This window comes from Bubalus bubalis, chromosome 22 (assembly GCF_019923935.1).
Source record: "Bubalus bubalis isolate 160015118507 breed Murrah chromosome 22, NDDB_SH_1, whole genome shotgun sequence".
NCBI lineage: Eukaryota > Metazoa > Chordata > Mammalia > Artiodactyla > Bovidae > Bubalus > Bubalus bubalis.
Window position 1 is genome coordinate 51,213,130 of NC_059178.1, and position 14,738 is coordinate 51,227,867.

The 14,738-nt window shown below is 38.0% G+C and overlaps 1 protein-coding gene across 4 annotated transcripts in view; it reads left to right on the forward strand.

Moving 5' to 3' along the window:
• CDH7 (cadherin 7) overlaps positions 1–14,159 on the forward strand; it is a 139,662-nt gene extending 125,503 nt beyond the window's left edge. For all 4 annotated transcript variants that reach the window (XM_044934463.2, XM_044934462.2, XM_044934461.2 and 1 more), the window contains one exon: positions 11,465–14,159. In XM_044934463.2, the coding sequence (XP_044790398.2) occupies positions 11,465–11,958 (494 nt within the window). In that variant the 3' untranslated portion in view covers positions 11,959–14,159. The remainder of the gene's footprint in view (positions 1–11,464) is intronic.
• Positions 14,160–14,738: the final 579 nt, after the last annotated feature.

Here is a 14,738-nt window from a genome sequence, read left to right on the forward strand (position 1 = left end):
AGCTGTTTGGAGATTAAATCCCTTGTTAGTTGCTTATATTTATATTAAGTTATATGTATTTATATTAATTTTTGTTTTTTCCCTATTTGGATCTTTAGGTCCAAGAACCTCAAGTTCTATAACATCCCTTCTAGCTCTCGGTTCTTCAGACACAACGGAGATTAGTTAGACTGGCCCACCTTTAGTTTTTAGAAGGCATTTGTGGAAATCGCTGTCCACCTCATGAAATTAGTGCTCTTCCAGTGTGTCCAGGTTTGGCAGCTGGATGTTTAGGTTTCATGCTTCTTTTCATTTTTCTTCCCTGAAAAGACCTTAACAGTATTTTCCTCTGCTCTTAACTGTGCAGACCACTCATGATTTAGTTCAATAAGAAAATATTTTCCTGGCTTTATAAATAATAGTAGTACTTAAGTAAAAATATTAAATTGCAAAGAAAAAAATGAGGACTGTATGTAAAAGATGAATCCGCATTGTGATCTGTAAAGATAAAACATATCAACATAGCAGACCTAGTGATAATAACAGGCAGATTCCAGTGGCCTACTTATAGCAGCAGCTGTGTTCCTCTTTCAAACAAGTGCAAACATACTAAAAAAAGAATCGCATTGAATGAGATGGTACTAAGTGCTAGACGTTAGCGATCACTCGTAGCCCAGTCGGTAAAGCATCTGCCTGCAATGCAGGAGACCCAGGTTTGATTCCTGGGTGAGGAAGATCCCCTGGAGAAGGGAATAGCAACCCACTCCAGTATTCTTGCTTGGAGAATCCCCTGGACAGAGGAGCCTGGCAGGCTACAGTCCATGGGGTCGCAAGTATTGGACACAACTGAGCAACTAAGCCACCACCATGCCTACATTTTGCATGAGAAAATTGTATATTAGAGGAGACATGCACAACATTATAAGGTGTCAGAGCCAAGACCTAAACACAGCCCAGACTCCCTTGGGGATGTCCTTTATAAGGTATTTTTCCATAAGTATTTTCTAGTTTGAAAGACTTGTGTGCCTCTGGGAACCACCTGTTGATCTGTAAATATGGCAGGTCTATCTTAGATTGTTTCACCTAGTGGCTTTAGGACTTTGGTGAACTCTGTCTAATTTAAAGTGTCCTCCACTTAGACAATCCTAAATGTGTTCTCTCAAGCTTGGGAGTATGTTAAATGTGAGCTTATTCTTCATGGCATCCAAAATACTCTAGCTGTCTTTAGGCAAATATTGTACTTAGGTCAGTTTTTCTGTCTCACATGAGCCTTAAATGAAATCATTCTAACTCACATATTTAATGGCGAGGAACTTTGTGATACTCGTTTTAGGGAATGGTAAGATCAATTTCAGTTGCGATTAAACTTCTTCCTGTCATGAGGCATGGAAGGCAGTATCTCATGTATGCAGATGATTTGCAAGTCTCTGGCTTGGATCTTAAACAGAACTAGAACATTGTTCTGTCAGACTGCTGACATGAGAAGTCTGAAATTATCATACACTGAACAATCTTCCTGTGTCCCTGCCTCTTCTCTTGTGTGTTTTTTGAGTGGAATTGGTCAGCCTGCACTCTTCTGTCCCATCTTCTGTAGCCAGTCAGCCCCTAAGTGCTGTTAATTTCACTTTGATTCTTGAATCTGTGTCTTCGCTCCCTTAATACTCTACCTGATTTTGGCCAGGGTCCATCTCCCCCCACCCACCCCCCGAATTAATGGCAGCTTCCCTAGTCTCTATCAGCTCCAACCTAATGGAAACACAGAGTAAGCTTTTTAAAAGCAGATGTGATTGCAACACGCCCAGCTTAAAATTTCTGTGGCTCCCCATTGCCTACAGACTAGAATCACCTTCTTTCTATGACCTGACTGCTCCCTCTCAGGTGAACCTCTCTCTCTCTCTCCACTCACAGTGTACTTTAGTCAGATTGCAGAGCAGCACTTTGTCAGACTCATCCTCTTTTGTTTTTTACCTCTTCTTAAAAGCTTTCTTCTCTTGCTTGGAATACCTCTCCCCAGAATCCAACAAGCAGTAACTCCTTTTTGTTTTCAGCACTTAACCTGCTTTGCTCCTGAGTCCAAGTGGGGTGCTGTTCCTAAGGCAGCAAAACAATCTTAGAGCATCTTTCCTGGCTGATGAATGCAAACCAGATTGTCTACTCATCTGTCTCGTCTGGTGGACCCCTGCTTTTGGAGGCAATGACTGAGCAGTATTTCATCATTGTGTATATGTAGCATCTCAGAAAATTGTGATCTGACATAGACAAGGCATATATCATACATGATACCAAATGAATCCATGGGTGTTTGGGTGTACTCAGTAGTAGAAAAGAACATTTGATTTTTGTCATTATCCCTAATTTGTATTTCTGTTGGACCTGAATATTCCCATTTCAAAATATTCTACAGTTTTAGGCCTTTATTTGAGATCCAGTCTAAAGAGAAAAAAAAAAATTATTGCAGTAGAGATTTCAAAGAAGCTTTGCTAAAATGCAGTTTAAATTTCATTTAAAAATGCTATATTTGATATCCACCTGAATCATACACTTGGATTTTATTAATTACAGCTCTTTATTCTTTGTGAGTATAAGTAATAGGTGACTCTGCCTAGGCTGTGCGTATGCGTGCAAGCTCAGTCGTGTCCAACTTTATGATCCCATGGACTGTAGCCCACCAGGCTCCTCTGTCCATGGGATTCTCCAGGCAAGAATACTGGAGTGGGTTGCCATTTCCTCCTGCAGGCGATCTTCCTGACCCAGGGATCGAACCCGTGTCTCCTGTATTGGTAGGTGAATTCTTTCCCACTGAGCTACCTGGGAAGTGTGGGTTCATAAGTGCAAATCCAAACGTGGGCCCTCTCTTCTGGGAATCTGCATATATCTGATTACACAGCACGTAGATCCAGACAAAGTGGTAAGCTGACTTCTCTCATCCTTTCCGTCTTTTCTTAGGTGTCATTTCCAATGACATCTCTCTGTGATCACAGCCTGACTTCACTAGTAGCCCTGTATTTTTCCTGTCATTTCACTTTTTAAAACAAATTATTTCATTGCTTGAAACATCTCAGAAGCATTAAATATACTTACATAAAATCCAGATGTTCCTCACAATCCACAAAGCAAGGCACCTTCTGACACCTGCTCATGTCTCGATGACATTAGACTGTCTGATCCCTCACTCACCCAGTAGGAAGAACCACATGGCCTTTCTTTCCATGAAGTTCAAATGTGCCACCCTGTTCCTGAGACCTTCTTCCAGCTTCCTCTACCTGTTGGATTCTTACTATTCTTAGTGCCCCAGTTCAGTATTACTTAGCAAGAGGGAATATCCTGATTAAATTAGGTGCTCCTCATTCCCACAATTCTTTATTACAGTGTGTTTCCTTTGTAGTGGGTATCATAGTTGGTAAATGTTTATTGTGCTCAAATTTAAAAAAAACCTTGAAAGTAATGATCTTAATCTCTCTCTTTTGTAAAACCATTATGTTCTCAAAGCCTAGCATAGGGCACCCAGGATAAAAAATATTTTGGGGTGAACTGGTGAATAGTACTTATTGCATTCTACTTATGCTACTACATTTGTTTTACATTTTATGCTCTTCATGAATAGGCCCAGTATCTGTTATTCCACTAAATGGAAGAGAGTAGCTAATCAAACACATCAACTAAATTAACTAGGGGTTATCAAAATCATATGCGTGTGAATGGTAAAGTGTATGTTTCATTCTGTGCATCAGTTATATGATACAAATTTTAGCAAGACCAAAGAAATAGGATCTGGAGTGTGTAAGAATTTATTATAGAAATTCAGAAAAAAATGACATTTTAAACGAAATCAGATAGTGCTTACTTTGTGTAGCACTATTTAAGCATGATGCAAATATAAACTCACTTAATCTTCATAAAGTTACTGTGAAATACTTTCTTTCAATATTATCTCCATTTTGGAGAGAAGGAAACTTGAAGTAGGGGGAGGTAGAAGTTATTAAAAAGCTAAGTTCTACTTGCCCATTGATGTGAATAATTATTTATAATTAATTACTGAACTTGTATTCTGATTATGCTAATAATTTTCATTTAGGTTGTTTTTCACTTATACCTAATAGAGTAATAATTGTAGTATGATAGCTATTTCACTATTCAATATGTCATTTGATAATTAAATCCCCTACTATAACCATAAGACCATATGCAATTACGATTTTTCTGGTATTTTCAAATCTTTTGTTTAAATCGACTGTCCAGGAGAAACACATGTGAATCACATGTGTGATTTTAACTTTTCAAGGGAACCTCATTAGAAAAAATAGTTTTTAAAGTGAAATAAATGCTAACAATATATTAAAGCAGTATGAACAAACTATTGTAATCTTAACATGTAATCAGTTATTATTATATTTTACTTAAAAATTGTCTTTAACATCACATGTACATTTTACACTTAGAGCAATCTGAAATAGTGATAGCCGCATTTCAAATACTCATTCACCACCCGTGGCTGCCGCATTGAGTAGTCAAGATTTAGACAGCCTTTTATGACTAATACATTCTGAATGTTTATAAAGACCACAGAGCAAATAATATTTCTTGGTGAAGGCTGGTTCATCCATCACCTCTTAACTTACTGTCATCTCTTCTGTGAAGCATTCTCTGAGCATCCTGGCTAAACGTTTCCATCCATATATTCTTAGCATATGTTATAATGCTCTGTAACTATTGCATTATATAATAATTGCTTTTTCTTATTTAAGTTATTGAACTTAATGGCAAGAGCTATCTGCATATCACCATAGTATCTTACCTGTTTGTCAATTTAACAAACATTTATTGAAATCATACTGTCGAGTATTGTTCTTTGTGCTTTAGGTATATCTGTGTGGAATAGCATCCCTGCCCTTCTAGGGCTTATAGCTTTAGAAAATCTGTGCTCTGTAAAAAATATTGTTGAATTAAGTGATACTCAGACATTTACTTTTTGGAAGTAGTCTATAAACAATGGGGTACACTTAAAAATGATAGTTAACTGGTTTACATATGCACCTTAAAAATCCTTTACAGATTTTTAAGCATGAGGAAAACTGACTGGAAGGTAATTTACATAACTGTGGTTTAAAATGAGCCCCAGACTGAATGTTTAAAATATGTTAATACGTGAATGGAAAAAGTTGTTCTTTAATAGAAGTAGCCTTATTTAGAAGTTAGTACTATTTTGTGGTCATCAGATTACATCTGCAGAATTCTATCAAGTTCTGGGCAAATAATTCTGTTGTTAGCCTGTGGGAAGTGGGTTAGAAAAGTAGGACCAAAATACTGCCAAGGTGATTCAGTAAAAACCAGGTTCCAGGTTAAATGTCTAGATGTGTATCTGACACACACCACAGTGAAGGTTGGAAAAAGAGTTCACTGAAGGGAGAGTTAGGGAGTTTGGGATGGACATGTGCATGCTGCCGTATTTAAAACGGATCACCAACAAGGACCTACTGTATAGCACAAGGAACTCTGCTCAGTGTTCTGCAGCAGTCTGGATGGGAAAAGGGCTTGGGGGAGAATGAATACATGTATATGTATGGCTGAGTCCCTTTGCTATTCACCTGAACTATCACAGCATTGTTAATCGGCTATACCCCAATACAAAAAAAAAAAATTAGAAAAAGAAGAGTTCACTAACTTACAGTGTGAACTTCTAAATTTTTCTACATCTTTAGAGACTGGTACTCTCCCGGTCTGCCTGCTTCTTGGCACCCATGCATGCCTGTATTTTCTTACAGCGAGTCGCATGACGATTTGTACTATATTTATACGTGTATATATAGCCTCCACAGTGAGCTGCTGGGATGTGGGAATCACTCTTGCTATATTTGGCCGGTACCCAGCACTATTTCCTACACACTGGGATACTCGGAAAATGTTGAAATCGAATGTTAGGAAACTGAATTCTACAATCAGAAATGTAGGTCAACATTACGCATTTTCTGCTCTAAGAGTGTTCCAACTTCCTTTCTCACATCTACTCTTCCCTGCCTCCTTAGTCTAATCAGAATGACTTTTCTTCTAAAAACAAATCTGATCATACCATGCTCTCCTTAACCCTTGCTAGTGCCTACGTCTCCTGGCTTCCCTCCCATGTCTGTCTTTACTCTTCCCCCATGTTGGTCTCATACTTTTGTTCGCTGGTTGACTGTGCCCAGAATACTCTTTCATCTCACCTCTTGACACTCAGGCTTCAGTTATCCTGTTAGTTCTTCTGCTTCTGATCTGTTTCCCTTAATAGGTTAATATATCCTTGGTGGTGGTGGTGGAATCACTAAGTTGTGTCTAACTGCTGCAACCCTGTGAATGGTAGCCTGCCAGGCTCCTCTGTACATGGGATTTCCCAGGCAAGAATACTGGAGTGGGTAGCCATTTCCTTTTCCAGGGGATCTTCCTGATGTAGGGATCGAACCTGGGTCACCTGCATTACCAGGCAGATTCTCTCCCAACTGAGCCATGAGGAAGCTCTGATATATCCTTGTAAGATCATATTTTCCTCTTTTGGAATAATTATCACTGTTTTTCTTTTATATACAGCTGTCTTTATCTGATGAATATTTGTCCACCCCATTTAATTCTAAGGACTTCCCTGGTGGTGCAGACAGTAAAGCATCTGCCTATAATGCAGGAGACTGGGGTTCTATCCCTGGGTCAGGAAGATCCCTTGGAGAAGGAAATGGCAACCCACTCCAGAATTCTTGCCTGGAAAATCCCATGGACGGAGGAGCCTGGTGGGCTGCAGTCCATGTGGTCGCAAAGAATCGGACATGACTGAGTGACTTCACTTTCACTTTACTTTAATTCTAAGTTCCATGAGGAAATGTATGTTTGCTTGTATGTGCAACATTGTATAAGTATACCAAAGTCATGTACTAAATGGTTAACTCATGTTTGTGAAGTGGATATATAAATTCATAAACAAGCACAATACATGTGCATGTCTAGGCTCCAACTAGGCCTAAATCTTTTCTTTTGTCTCCACTCAGACGTAGAGTTCATATGACAGAAAGACATGTGATAAAACGTTTTAAAATATATAATCTTGTGCTTACTTAGGCAGAAAATATTCCTTTTAATACAGGGATTATCTCCATAGCCACTGAAGAGCAGTTAATACTTGTTCTCCATAAAGGTTAAAATTTATTTTTTATACATGCTCAAGTAGTTAGAAATTAATATTCTCCCAAGTCATTGAAATGTTGAACTGTCTAACCTTCTAAAAGACTTCACATTTATTCTCAGCCCCAGGCAAGACTGGGAAATAAAACAAACTTCATAAGATATTAATATCCTAAATGGGTATTGTGCCCATGGGCTGAGGCACCCATGGGTTCTCAGGTTTCACTTTTCCTAAACACTGTAATTGAAGGTCAGAAGGCAAGTATATTGGTAGTTTGAAAATAAATTTACAACAGAGCATAATAAATAATTGTAAGATGTAGATAATATATGACAAGATCCATTGTACTTACATGAAAGAAAGAGAACTGAGAATTTTGATATGTTTTGTCTTCTAAGATACTGACTTAAATGAAAATAACATCTAATTCTTACGTCTAATTCTACCCTTCTTCATACCCTCATTACTCCTATGCCGTCACTTCTTCCATCCTTCTGTGCTCAGTTGAACATTTGCTCCATCCCAGTGCCCCACTTTGTGTGGTATATTTCTCATTTTCAACTGCTTCCAACAGCCCACCCATCGCAATTCTTTGGATACTCACCTTTCCTGTGTCTTAACTCATTTTGACTTCTTAATCAGAAGTCTTTGTTGGTTAAACTTTCTGCTGCAATTCTACTTTTATTTCTAGCAGACCATATAAAAAAGTTTCAGAAACTAAAGTATATAAATCTAAAATTCCTGATGTGTCTTTCTGGGTTCTAGCAACTTTTACCTGAGTTCTCAGCTTTTATCTCTATTGCCTTCTACGAAGTTCTAAGCTCACAGCATGAAAGTGCAAAGGCTTTGAAGATAGATGGGAATACAACTCAACCCAGATTATTATGTTGACCACAGAGAGATTATTTCGTGTCTGAGACAATCTGCCGAAGGGAAAAGACTTACTCCAGAGAATTACCGGGAAGGTCAGCTGATATTCTGCATTCAGACCATCATCTTAATTTACTGCTTTTTTTCTCTCCCATTTCATCGTTAGGCATAGGTCTTGCCTTAAACTTGACATGCCTTCTACTTTGCTTATTACCTAACTTCATTCTTGGTTTTCCTTCAGGGGAGAAACAGAATGTCTTCACCTGCTATGTTCACAGAATTTTGCATGAATGTTCTTATAGATCACAGGATAACTATGAACACATCTCTATTGCACAAGTGCCTGGCCTGCTGCTCATCTCCCGACAGGATTCCCGAATTGCTTCCATCTCTTTAGTCCCCACTGTGAGCACAGAAGTTGGCTGTAACTATCACATATGGCTAGGTTCAGATTAAGTGACTTGCCCAAGTAGTAACTACTGGGCAAATATCACCCAGCTAATATCAGGGAAGAATGGACATTTATCAAAGGCCTGCTTGACACCAAAGCTATATGTTAATTTTCAAGTTTCATACCTGAATGTTACAACAGAAACGTATTGATCTTTTGTGAACATGTTTTTGCTGTGGCATTCTGGCATGGAGCTTGAAAACTAAAAGGCTTTGGAGTGGTGGACATGATAATGTTCAGAAGACAAAAAGGGACAGGGTTGGGAATCCACTTAGCAAAGAGGGCAGACATATAGCAGAGTATTTATGTGAACAGACAGGAAATGAATGATGCCTCATTCATTTCAAAACCATGGGGTTTGGAATTACACATCTGCTACTTTGATGAAGCCAGTTGAAAACATTCAAGTGTAGTAAATAAGATGAAAGAAAGATGAAGAGAAAAGCATTTATGTGCCATGGCAACAGGAGAAAGTGGGCAGAAATCTCAGAAATGTATATCAGTTCCTAAACTGTAGGTTGCACATAAAGCAACCTACAGTTGTGGGGGATCCAGGGTCAAATAGGAAAGGAAGTAAAGAAAGTAAAAAAGTGCCGCAATAAACAAGTGGCTTCCCCCTATTTCTAAAGATCCCCAATAAAATTATTTTTGTCAGTCACATTCCTACTGATGATGGAAAACAAATAGCAAACACATGCCTAAGAAAGCATATACTTTTCATTGACGATAACAAAATGGTTTAAAATTAATTCATGTTTAGATTTTGCTTTTTAAAACAAATTGAGGTGAAGGCTGGAATATGCTTCACCCCTACTCATTACCTTTAATTACTCCAAATTACTTTGATGTCTTTCTTAGTTTTATATTTTTGTTCTCAAATGTGTTCTTAATGCCAAAGAAAAACCTTAAAGGGTATTTTAAATATAAACTTCTTTTTAAACTGCTGAGAGTAATATACCTCAAACAGTAATCCACTCAGTATATATTCTGGGACTTCTAGACCTTCCAGGAAAACAGTTCTTGTGATTAAAAATTGTTAAAAGGATATCTTTTTTGTAGCCAAAGATAATTCACTGATTTTCACTAATGATTATATATTTTTGAATTCTAAAATTCAAGAATACCTTTCTACTTCATTTTAATTCATAGGCCATGAAATCTAATATGTTCCCAAGTCAAGCAGCTTTAAGTAACTCATAGCCAGGGCAGAGCAAGAGTCATCGTCTTATTTGTGTATACAGTTGTCCAACTGTATCTGTGGGGAGCTGATTCCCAAAGTCAAGCATGCTCAAGTCCTTTATGTAAAATAGTGTAATATTTACATATCACCTATGTACATCTTCCCCTTTACTTCAGATTATCTCTTAACACCCGATACAATGTAAACATTATGTCAGTAGTTGCAAATTCAATGTAAATGTTGTGTAAATCGTAGCCTAAGTGAAGCAAATTCAAGTTTTGCTCTTTGGAACTTTCTGAAATTGAAAAACAAAAAAAAAGTTTCAATCTAAGTTTGGTTGAATCTTTGGATGTGGAACCTACCAATCCAGAAGGCCAACTGTATTTATTAAGAGGCACAAAAGTACATATTCAGTTTGAGAAAAGCGAGGTAGATGATCTTATTTGCAAAGGAGAAAGAGGCATGGATATAGACTAGAAATGTATGGACATCAAGGGGGAAAAGGAGGATAGGATGGATTGGGACTGGTGTATACAGTACTGATACTATGCATGCTGCTGCTGCTGCTAAGTTGCTTCAGTCATATCCAACTCTGTGTGACCCCATAGACGGGAGCCCACCAGACTCCCCCGTCCCTGGGATTCTCCAGGCAAAAATACTGAGGTGGGTTGCCATTTCCTTCTCCAGTGCATGAAAGTGAAAAGTGAAAGTGAAGTCACTCAGTCATGTCCGACTCTTAGGGACCCCATGGGTTGCAGCCTACCAGGCTTCTCTGTCCATGGGATTTTCCAGGGAAGAGTACTGGAGTGAGGTGCCTGCCATTGCCTTCTCTGGATACTATGTATAAAATGGATTAATTGGCAGGAACCTACTGTATAGCACATGGAACTCTGCTCAATGCTCTGGGTTGACCAAAATAGGAAGGAAATCCAGAAAAGACCAGATATATGTATATGGCTGATTCACTTTGCTATACAGCAGAAACTAGCACAGCATTGTAAAGCGACTAAACTCCAATAAAAATTAACTTACAAAAAGTATATTCAGTTTGTTTAAAAGTATAGCCAGTGTAGTTGTTTGTCTCTGTTTTCCAGTGCAAACATCTCCTTTATTATGTATGTTTTGATAAAAGAAAAACTCCTAATGTTAAAGAAATGATTGATTTCTTCCATCAATCTTTGGCTACTGCTAAAACCTTACAACCTGTAGGCATAATACCTGTAGGCATAATACATTAAAAACCCAGTTCAGTGTTTCATGCTGAAAGTGGGACTCTATTAGAGGGAAGCTTTTAATGTTCGTATAGGGTCTGACATACTGGATTTTATTTAACAGCTGAGTTTCCTAGACAAGTACTAGGCATTTCTTCAAAGAACCCAGCCAAATGCTATAATCCATTTCCCTCAGAAATGGCAGTTGTTAAATTAGACCCCAAACATTTATGAATGTTGCTTTGCCTTTCCAGCAATTAAAAGAGTTCCAAAAAAAAAAGAAAGAAAGGTCCCTTTGTGTTTCATGGCTTTGAAATTATTATGTTAATCCTGAGCTGGTCCTCCCATGTGCTCTGTCAAATGCTTTGGAGGTTACATTCAAGAGGGTGGCATCAGTTCTGAACAGGTGTGGGAAAGGGTTTCTTGATGTATAAAAACTGTTTGATATTAAAGGCGTTTTAGCAGTTTGAGCGCATCTACTGCTGTGAGTTCCCGCGTAAGTAGGCAGCCCATTCATTTCCCTTTAAAGGACAAACAACCTGAAATCAACACCAGAGACCTACTTTCCCCAGGATGGAGGGGCAGCCAGTGAGTTGACTGAAACTGCCTTTGCTTTCTCCTTCTCGTAGTGCTGATCCTCCTGATCGTCACCATGAGAAGACGGAAAAAAGAGCCCCTGATTTTCGACGAAGAGAGAGATATCAGAGAAAACATCGTCCGATACGACGACGAGGGTGGGGGAGAGGAAGACACGGAAGCCTTCGACATGGCCGCGCTCAGAAACCTCAACGTCATGAGAGACACCAAGACCCGGAGGGATGTGACCCCGGAAATCCAGTTCTTGAGTCGACCGACTTTTAAAAGCATCCCGGATAATGTCATTTTCCGGGAATTTATTTGGGAGAGACTGAAAGAAGCCGACGTGGATCCCTGCGCCCCGCCTTATGATTCCTTGCAGACGTACGCCTTCGAGGGGAATGGCTCGGTGGCGGAATCTCTCAGCTCCCTAGATTCCATCAGCTCAAACTCTGATCAGAATTATGACTACCTTAGTGACTGGGGACCGCGTTTTAAACGCCTCGCAGACATGTATGGAACCGGCCAGGAGAGCTTGTACTCATAGCCCTGGAGACCTTCATTTGAAAGGTACTGAAGGAAAAGTAAAGGCAAAAAGAAAAAAAAAACAGCAACACAAAGGACGTGCAGAACACAAGAACTCCGCTTGCTAAAGGGAAATGGTTGTAAATATTCCTCCATTTTTAACTGTTTAGGTTTCTGCCTTGGTGAAGCAAATCTTCATTAGACTTGTCCAAGGGACTGCACTGACCACAGACTCTGAGCATTTGAAGGCTTTTTTGATTGAAAAAAATAAGAAATGCTCAGTGGTTTGTGAATAGACAGCAACTCTCAGATACCTGCAAAGGCACCCAGCCTTCTGAGTGAGTAGTGCGGTGATGGTATCGGCAGTGAGGGAATAAAACACCATATGCCAGGAAAAAGTCCTGGAACTTCTTGCATATCAAAACTTGGGACAAATTTAATTTACAGTGATGCTTTCTGCTTGCTAGATTAGAGCATCCAGCAGAATTTTATTGCTGTGGGTTAGCAAATATATTTTATTTCGCAATATAAAAATTCTCAGAAAATCCTCCCCAGTCCTCCAATACAAGCCAATAAAATTTGGTTTAAGGCAACATAAACCGTTGTTTAGCAGATAAATCCAGAAGTGTTCCAAATAAGCAACAGGTAAATCATTCTTAAAGTTGGCAGTCTTTTTGAGATACTTGTGTAGGTATGAAAAAAAGTTGCTGTCTATTCGTTGCCTTTTTTTTATTATCTCTTCTGATTTGTACAGGAGACTACCTTTTCTTTTTTTATTTGACACATGGTGTTATATTTATTTTGGAGCTCCAATCTCCACTCAATTCAGGTCCATCTTCCTGCCTCGGAATATTAAGCTCATCAGAACATGTTGATTTTTTTCCACTCTGAGCTACATGAAGGAAATGAAGCATAGAAATAGAAAGAAAGAAAAAAAAAGGTTGAGCAATTGAGCCCTTACTACTGTTCACATCTCAGAGAGGAACACAGCTACAAGTACATAGAAATTGTCTGTCTGAGCCATTAGAATTTAGAGAACATTGGAAGGAAGTGTATTATAGAAGGAAGATTTCAAAAATGAGAGAATTGAGATTTTCTTTGATGCAAGGTTTATTTTTCAAGGTAACAAGTTCTAGACGCTCCAAAAACTTTTGAGAATTTGTTTTCCCCTCCTCCTTTGCTGTAAAAATATGGACAGATTTTTTTGAATGTATCTTAATGTAATGTTATAAATTTCAAAATCCATCTTTCAATTCTGATGCAAATATGTTCCTCAAGAATTATCCAAACAGTGTATACTTTCTGTACCAGTTTAGATGTGCCAAAGTGAGCAGAGGAAATTCAAGTAATCACATGTGTTTGAGAAAAAGAATTTTATGACGAAAGTGTTATTTCTACCTAATATTATTTTCTAGGTTAATACTAGTTTAATGTGAATATAGTCAAGTAAGAATGAATTTTTTTTTCTTTTTACCTTTTAAAAAGGGTTTATTGATGGGTTCCTAATAAATCTACAGATAGTGGACATTGTATAGGAAATTGTTTCTAAAAGTGCTTTCTGAAAGACAAACACTGGAACCCGAGTATCAGTATTTTGATTACATGAGGAGAAACTCTGTAGGATTCTGTAAAATTGCAGCCCACCTTTAGAAATGAAGTATGTGAAAGTGGCCTTCAGCTTCATCAAAATAAATAATTCAATAAATACGATTATCTGTAAACAGTTCTTTCATTTGAATAGTTTTATAGACATTGTTTCATGACTAGACATGCTTCTTGCTGTATTAATACACATATGCATATGAAAAACCAATTTTATAACAGAGTAAAGGATACTGTTCATGACTTTTAATCACATACGTTTTTCAGATTACAGAAGTAAAGCATAGTACATTCACCCAAGTCCATAAAATCAGAGCGCAGTGCAGGAATGATATAAATGTTAAGTCAGCAAGGTGCTGAGAATACGACTGCATAATAATCCCCTTGTCCGCAAGGAGATAAAATAGTACATTTGGGTTATGATGTCACAGCTGCTGATTGTTGCATAAATGGAAGTTTGAATGTATTTTAGAAAAGGAACATCACACCATTCATCTTGCTTTCTCTCCTTTTAAAATATATATGGTTTCTTCTTTTTTCCAAAAAAAAAATTCATATTTGCCAGTAAATGATTGGGGGGAAGGCTTTAATTTAAATAAAGATTTGAAATTCTTGCATATACTCAATTGCCATTTTGTGTGTGAAAGACGATGATAATACGGTATTGAACTTGGTTCAGTGGTGTTTAGAAGAAATCTTGAGATGGCTACAAGTGTGTCCCTAATAGAGAGAGAGTTTATACGAAGTGTTCTAGCTCAGCTTCTTTTAATGATGGTGAATGCTATTTTAGTTCTCTTTTTTCCTTCTGAAATCTAGGGTTATATATGTTTATCTGACATCCTTGAGAGAGAGGCTGTGTTGTAAACCCAGAGAGTAGTTGATGAACAAAAATCAGTGTTTGAGCTAGTTACAGAATTTTCCAAAAGCGTCTAAATAAATACCTATTGTATCCTCTAACCACTAAAATTCAGTGGTGGACTGGAGCCAGCTCAGAACAACTCCTAAGTACCAATTATGCATATTTCTTCCCGATTCTGCTTCTAGGGATAATATCTTGGTAGGTCAGCCATGGTGGTAATAGTTAGACCTTCACAGAAATCAGCAAACACTACCTTTTCTTTCTTTTTTTTTTTTTTTTGAGAACTGTTAATAGTTGGTAGCTGTTTACTAACACTTCACTGCTTACTTTATAAAAGGAAA